Source organism: Abramis brama, assembly GCF_963993115.1.
Source record: "Abramis brama genome assembly, chromosome: 2".
NCBI classification, from domain to species: Eukaryota; Metazoa; Chordata; class Actinopteri; order Cypriniformes; family Leuciscidae; genus Abramis; species Abramis brama.
This window is the reverse complement of record NC_139964.1, coordinates 27,505,994-27,514,125: the sequence shown is the minus strand read 5'-3', so window position 1 is coordinate 27,514,125 and position 8,132 is coordinate 27,505,994. Positions and strand designations below refer to the sequence as shown.

At 37.6% G+C, this 8,132-nt stretch overlaps 1 protein-coding gene across 1 annotated transcript; it reads left to right on the top strand.

Annotated features, from left to right (window-relative positions):
* Positions 1-1,377: 1,377 nt before the first annotated feature.
* On the top strand, positions 1,378-6,698 carry LOC311071399 (uncharacterized protein). Its single transcript, XM_084095810.1, has 2 exons — positions 1,378-1,534; positions 5,843-6,698. The coding sequence occupies exon 2, from the start codon at positions 5,850-5,852 to the stop codon at positions 6,363-6,365; it is 516 nt and encodes a 171-aa protein (XP_083951936.1). The 5' UTR covers positions 1,378-1,534; positions 5,843-5,849; the 3' UTR covers positions 6,366-6,698.
* Positions 6,699-8,132: the final 1,434 nt, after the last annotated feature.

The window sequence follows — 8,132 nt, the reverse complement described above, 5'->3', positions numbered from 1 at the left end:
GCCAGGATATGTCACTGAGAAATACACAGGACGGTCTGATAAAAGCAACACTGATCGCATCATTGTTTCCTTTGACTCAGGGCGGAACAGGTTTGACAGCATTTATGTGACACGACACTCAGATCTGCTGAAGTTTGACCAGAATCACACAAACCACATTAGCATTGATCTTCTGAAGGAAATTAAAAGTTTGAACCGTGCAGAATTCCTCAGACAAACTATGTATGATCTGAATCTTTATCAGATGTATCAACAGTCCAACAGACACTCACAGTTTCCAGCTTCACATCAGTCACTGCAGGGTCAAAGGTCACACCAAACTACCTGGGATGACAGCACATGCTGCGCTTTGCTTTTTGTGCTGGTCATTTTTGCCTGTTTGTTTGTAATATTTAAGAAAAAAACAGTTTGATTTAGAGCTATTTGTTTGTCTAGCAAATTTCTAAAGCTTTATCTTGAATACTCATAAATGCTTGTCTTTACTTATTTACAATACGACGTTGAGCGCTCTCTCTCTCTTTTGAACGATCGTTGCAATGATGAAAACAAATCAAAGTCAAAAGGGACCAAATGTGAAACTTTAAGATTTTATATTAATCTGATAACTTTGCATTCTCACACTGTCTTACTAGTTATTGTGATTAAGCTTCTCTAGTTCTGTTCATATTTGTTGTGTTGGTTATTATTTGACATATTTAATATATCCTGTGTAGTATCAAATCTCCAAAAAACACTAGATTGTATGTGCTTGTGTGATGAAATAAAAATCTTAACTCTGTTGATTATTTTAATATGAATAAAATGTAATATGAAATCTGAATATAAGCGTTTGTCATTATATAGTTCATTATAAAGTAGATTTGATGTAAATCCCTTCATGAACCGTCTCAGCTGTCAGTTTCTTTTTCACACTAATGTGCTTCTGTTTATCACTATAGCAACAGACACACACGTTCAACATGTAGGACAAGTGTGTTAATATCGAGTCATTATTAGTTCAGTGACATCAGCAAATATGCATTGTTATTAATGATGCATTCAGGGCCAAATATCTAGTTTTGTTAGAAATATCACTGCTGTTTCTCTGCTTCAGTTTCGGTTTCCTACATAGTCAGCTGACCTCTCCCTCCCTCCCTGGAAGAACTGATGTGTTTATTATTTATTCACCTCGGACTCACATGTTTGCACAAATGTACAAATATATGCAGTCACTTTTATTCTTCTGTTCTTCTAGAAAGTAAAAACTCCTTCAATAACAAACAACAAATATACGATCTTTTACTTTCAGAACTGTAAGGGGGGGGGGAAACAAAATTGGAACATTTTTCATTTCTGTAACAATTACTTATTAAAAGACTGGCCTATTATTTGTTTTTCAACTTTAGGTTAACTTTATAAGACTAGTTCCACAGAAATCTTTCTTGATAATAATGCATTAAGGTCCAAGTTAGTGTGTTTTTCACCGCCCACACACATGAATAAAGTGAGCGCGTGCGCTGCACAGACGCAGATCTTCTCACAGCGCGTGAACAGGGTACAGTATTATGTTCTTTTTGTCTGATTTGTATTGCTTTTTCTTAATAATAATAATTTTAATTGCATGATATTATAGATATTATAATTTTAAACGTAACGCCGGATGTTGCCTTTTAATTATTTTATTAAACAACGTCAAACAGCTGTGGCGTCGAAAACTGTTTTGCGTCGATATATCTCCGACCTGCAGTCTGTGGTCCAGATGGGCTGTGCTGTGGGTGTGTGTTTAAAGAGAAATGAAACCTACCGTGTGCACTTGTTGCTCCAATAAAACAGACTAGATTCAAAAATAAAATAAATTGACTAAATAATTAGGCTACATTTTGTTTTACTGGTTCTAGTTTTTGTCTACTTTTACTTTGTTCTTTATTTATAAATCAGTACAGAGCAATTCACTCGATGAAGAGTTGAGCTCACTGGCTCTTGGAGGATCTGTGTTTGGTGCAGTTTAACTTACATTTTCATCTGTATCCTGCACACATGATCAATATCTGAAAATTAGGGCTGTCAAAGTTAGCGCGTTAATAACGCGTTAACGCAAAATCATATTAACGGCACTAATTTTTTTAACGGGCGATTAACGCAGCGCATATTTTCTGTTTGACCCGTGGCCCAACCCCTAGTTGGAGAAATGGAGATACACAGTGTTGGCAACTTAGCGACATTGCAGACCCCTTTAGCGATTTTTTTTCCTTCAACAAAGCGCACAAACCTTATTTAGTTTCTGAGAATCTACCATAATCTATTGATTATGATTATCATGATTATGATATATTGATTATCGGTACCCGCTGGTACTGCTCTCTCAGCGCGCGCCTCTCTCTCTCTCTCTTTCTCTCTCTCTCTCTCTCTCTGCGTCTCGCGCGGAGGAGCAGCGCTTTAATTCAGTTAAACAGATATTATGTTGCTTCTCTAATTTTACAAATATACACGGATATTGTCTTTAGCTTATGTGTATTTGATTTCACCAGACGACGGCTCGATTATCAGAATTTTTGTGCAGATTAACGTCTTGGAAGGGAGAGCTGGTATGTTTATTGGGTCGCGTTTCAGTCACCATTTCAAATTCATTCCGTTGTTTGACAACAGAAACAGTAAAATATACTGAGAATTTAGCTTCATCAAAATGGGCACAGAGAGAGACAAACTACAATGTAATAATACATGCTAAATGTACATTTGACTGCCCTGTCATGCAAAAATCTAAACATTTTTTTGTTAGTAAATTGCTCAGTGCAAAGAAAGAGAAGTAATGGGAACATGGTATTTCTTTGTTCTTTCTACATGTGTCTAATAGACATGAACAAGTTCTTTGAAAAAACATCTATGACCTTTGAAACATGTCTCGTCTTCATGCTCTATTGACTATGGTTTCAATAATAAACATACATTTGCATAAAGCATCTATTTATCCATGCCCATGTTGATTAGAGTATTACAAACTTGAAAAGTATTAATTTAAGGTATATTTAGAACAAATAAAAAAAATGTGCGATTAATCACGAGTTAACTCACGACAATCATGCGATTAATCGATTAAAAATTTTAATCCATTGACAGCCCTACTGAAAATATAAAAAATTCTGAATAAACTCACAGAACACATTTATATATGTGCTAAGCTGAAAGCAAAGGAAATAAATATTGCATCTAATTTCAGTGTTCTTCAAGGAACTAAAGTTTGTGGTCAACATGCTGGAGAATTATTATGACCGCCGCTAGCGTAGCTAGCGAAAGCAGTCATATAGGGATTGTCAAAAAATTATTTTATTTTTTTTTCGTCATCTACTGAATTTTTTCGTCAACGATACCAGGGACACCGAAACACCGGGGAACATGAAATTTGGTGGGCATGTAGCCCCACTAGACTGGAAAAATTTCGTTTGGTCCCCGGGGGCCACTCCCCCCCCCGCGCTGGGCCCCCCCAAACCCAAAAAATGCAGTTTTTCCTAAATAACTACCTGAACCGTGGCACCGAGGATGAAGAAATTTTTATGGTATGTTGGTCTTAAGGGCCCACATCAACCTAGCCCATAATCGATTGTCAAAGTTTTTTTTTGTTTTTTTTTCGTCATCTACTGAATTTTTTCGTCAACGAAATATGCAATATTATTCTGCTTTAATCGCCCCTATCTTCAGTTGAGATGTTCAGAACTGCACCATATTTCATGTGTATGATTAACTTGACATCCTCTGGGGGTATGCTAAGTTTCGTAGAATTTCATCCATGGGGGGGTATAAAATAAATTCATTTATGTGCACATTTAGTGACTGTACACTCATCGGCCTGTAGATGGTGGTGTTGAGCGAAGGGTTGCTGGTTTAGGATGATACTGTCACTAAGGTTGCCAACTGTCCCGAATTAGGCGGGACGTCCCGCATTTTGGGCCTAATTTATTTGTCCCTTGCGTGACCTCCCGTGTCCCGTTTTTTGACAAGCAGATAAACCACTGACTGATACAACAGCAACAGCAGCAGTGCTGACCACGACACTTGAGAATGATCACCGACACCTGTCATCATCCAATCACAGCTTTTTTTAATCACTGTTTTGAGACAAATCATTGTTTGATTTGCGAACATCCTCTGCCGTCTGGTCGCTTCCGCTTCAAGCCGGACTCGTCTCGCGCTAACGGTAATTTCCTTTCACTGTCCACGTTTTGATTTCGGCTAATCAATTTTGGCGAATGCAAACAACGTGATTATTGTTCATGAGTCTAACATCCAGCCACGCAAGAAAACATGTAATCTACCTGAGGGAATAATATGCTCAAAAAACATTTCTGATTATTATTAATGTTTTAAAGCTTTTAGAAAGTACATAGAAAGCTTTTGTAACATTATCTTAACTGTCACTTTTGATTAATGTAATGCATCCTTGCTGAATAAAAGTAGGCAATTACTTTCTTTATTTTTTTCCCCAAAAAATAATCTTACTAACCCCAAACTTTTGAACTGTAAGCCTAGTGTATAATGTTAAAAAAGCTTTCTATTTTAGATAAATGCTGTTATTTTGAACTATGGTTTGTTTGTAATGTGACTTTTTTCATGTATGACATTAAAATTATTTTTAGAATTAAATACATAAATAGGTTAAGCAATACAAATGTGTTTATGTCTGATAACCTTTTAAACACAAACTTAACTGCAGACACTGAAATGACGTACACTGTGTGATACAGTACAAATATTTTGAGTGTCCCTCATTTTCCTATAAATAACCACGATTGTCCCACATTTTCCTTTTCTGAAGTTGGCAACCCTAACTGTCACACACACACACATGCAGGAATACAAACAAACGCAAGCATGCACACACACTGACATCCACACGCACAGACACACACCCATACACACACACATACAAATCCACATGCACAGACACACACACAAACACACACGCGCACACACATGTACGCACGCATACATACACGCACAGACACACACATACACACAGACACACACACATACACACACACACACAGACAGACATGCACATACTACTACTTTTTTTAGGTATACATAAACACGCAATACAGCCAAATTGCTCCACGTCATTTCTTTTTGTGGAAAGCCAGTGCAGGCCTGAGCGGCGGTCATATTTTGTACCGCCATGCGGTACATCTAGTTAAGGAAATGAATGACAGCTGCTTTATTTTGGTACTCTATTATGGTCCCTCTGAATTTAAAAATATATATTATTAGGCTACATCATATTATACATGTAATAATATATTAATAAAATACTGATGGTTTAATAGATTTTTTTCTGAGGAGTTGCATGTTATTTGTTAACATACAAGTTATATGTTGCGTGTGTATATGGTCAATTCATTCATTAATTCAAATAAATGTAATCTTCCGCACTAGTTTATCTCTGTGTGTGTCTGATTCAAAGCGGGCTGCTAGATCTAACGAGCCATAGTGGCGACTTTACCCTTCTGGTCAAATATTGCGCTGCAAACAACAATAACAGATTTAAGTTGTCAGTGCTGGCAAATGACCATGGTATAAGCGGGATAATCCACGGCTAGCTGTGCAATACACGATTTTAATGCACTTTGTGGAGGCAACCCTCCACTTCACGTTCTTTGCCTCCACGTTGTGCATTAAAATTGTTAATGCACAGATAGCCTTGAATTATCCCTTACATATTACACCACCATACTTATAGTGGTGATATAGCCAACACAAGTAATAGGCTATAGCCTATATAGTAATATATTCCAGATAAAGTCCAGGCAAATGTAATTTTCACTGTACTCCAGTCCGATTTATTACTTTTTTTTCTCTTTCTGTTTTCTAGACACAGAATGGCGCGACCGAGAACACTGAATGAACTGTCCCATCTGAGAGAGACCAAGTTTGGCCAGCCGTATCCCAGACATGGCCTCGCTCTGCTGTGGTGGTTTGCTGATGAATGTGTTGAAATTGATGACGACGGCAATATGATTGCACATCAATGCGACCCAGAAGATACAGAATATGGTTTCTATCAGTTCCATAACGAGGAAGACATTCTTCCTGATTCTGACCTACCGTACTATGAAGTGGGTAACCTGCACTATCCGGGATGCATGCCTCATCATGTTACTAAGAACTACGACCACGATGAGCCTGAAAGCAACGCAGATCGTATTGTTGTTTCAGTCGATTCAGACTGTGATGACAAACGGTTTGACAGGATTTACGTGACTCATCACTTCGATGAGAACAGCACCTACCGCATCAGCCAAGGCCTCATAGAGATCATTCAAAACATGGAATGGTCAGATTTCATTGGAGAAGTTAAGATCCGGCAGCGCCGTAATCGGCGTGGGCGTCGTTGAGCTTGTGTTGTGTGTGAAAGTTTATCTATGCAGTCTGGATCCTACCGACACACATAGTTGAAATCAAACATTCCTGTTCATCCAAAATAAATGCATTTAACAGCAAATGTCTTCCTGGAATTTCATAACCAATAACAAATGCATTGATCTGAATTGAATAAATTGATTTGGATCTTATAAATGGCTCATGTGTTTCATTACTTTGTGCTGGATGAGAAGCTTTATGATTCTTCATGTATCGCTGTAATTAAGAAGATGCATTATGTTCTGTCTGTTTACTTTTTATTGTTTAATTAACTGTTTAATTTCAATGCATTAAAGGAATTGTTCCCCAAAAAAGGAAAATTCTGTCATCATTTCAAAAACAAGCCAATCCAGAAAATGTTCACTCCAGTAAAAAGAGTGATTTCAATTTACAGTTATTAATAACATAACATTTACTATTATCACATAATAAGATTAAATTGTATGACACTGATATCAGATGGGTCACATGCATGTTCATGTCGATCATCTCATGCTTATAGAGTATTGCAGGGATTGAGTAGTATTTTTGTAGGCCCAAATCCAGAAACGAAGTAGCATTAAAGCACCTCTGGTTCCATTATCCAGGGTTTTTGGTTGAATGCCTAAAATAAGGTCTGTGGTGAACACAAGCTCAAAAAAAAAATATTTGAAACAATTCAAATAGCCAGCGTAAAATCCCACCCTCCCTTCAGAGCGTCTCCAAAGCCACGCCTCCTTCAAAACACATGAACACACACAGCAGGGAGCAAACAAATGCATCACAAGAGATTGTGTTTTATTAACTCATGTCTCAAAGCAAATAACATTTCAATAATAATGAACATAAACAACTTTAAGAGCACTGACCTGTACCCCCTGACTGCTGCAGATTCATTTCTGCATTAATAGTGTTGACATACAGTGGAAACACAAATTCAAGTCATGAACCGCTCAGAGTATAACGTCATGGAGTTTCATCTCTTCCAAATTACAGCAGTTATGGTGTGAACGCAGCATCAGCTGTTGTTTTGGTTCAGGAGGAACTGTAAAAGGCGGCTGCTGTTTCGTTTGCGCTGCCCAGTGACTGACGTCTGTCTAATTCTGCATAGCATTAACCGCTCTGATGTCGTGTGATATCTGAGTGAGCAGGTGTGCGGAGATATGGAAATACATGCTGACAGGCAGATAGGACATCGTATCACTGCATTCGGACCGAATGCAATGATTGGACGAACATTTCATGGTCCTGCGCCTTCCACAGACAATTTATATTATATATATATATATATAAATACATTTAGACCACTTAACTTAGTGATTTCTACCAGGATGTGAAGAGACATTCAACCAGCATAAAAAAAATGTTTCTGGAAAAAATTAAAATAAAATCGCCTACCCTCCCATAAAGGCCAATGGAAAAATCTTGCTGGGTTTTTGTCGAGGGAACCAGGGGTGATGTGAACTTATAGGAGAGTTTGCCAACAAAAATATGTCATCACTGCAGCACTTTAATCATTTTGGAGACTTCAAGCATACAAAACTCTGAATATGAGTGAGAATGTAACACAGGCCCATCATACAGTTTAATCTAAAGTAGATTTGATGTAAATCCCCTAATGAACTGTCCCACCTGCACTAATGTGTTTCTGCATAATATTCTCTTTCCACACTGATGCACTTCTGTTCATCACTACAGTTAGACACACTGACACACACATACCACCTGTAGCACTACTAGTTTTTTTTTAGAAATACACAGGA

Coding starts and splice junctions, on each gene's coding strand:
- LOC311071399 (XM_084095810.1), top strand. CDS start 5,850: ATGGCGCGACCGAGAACACTGAATGAACTGTCCCATCTGAGAGAGACC.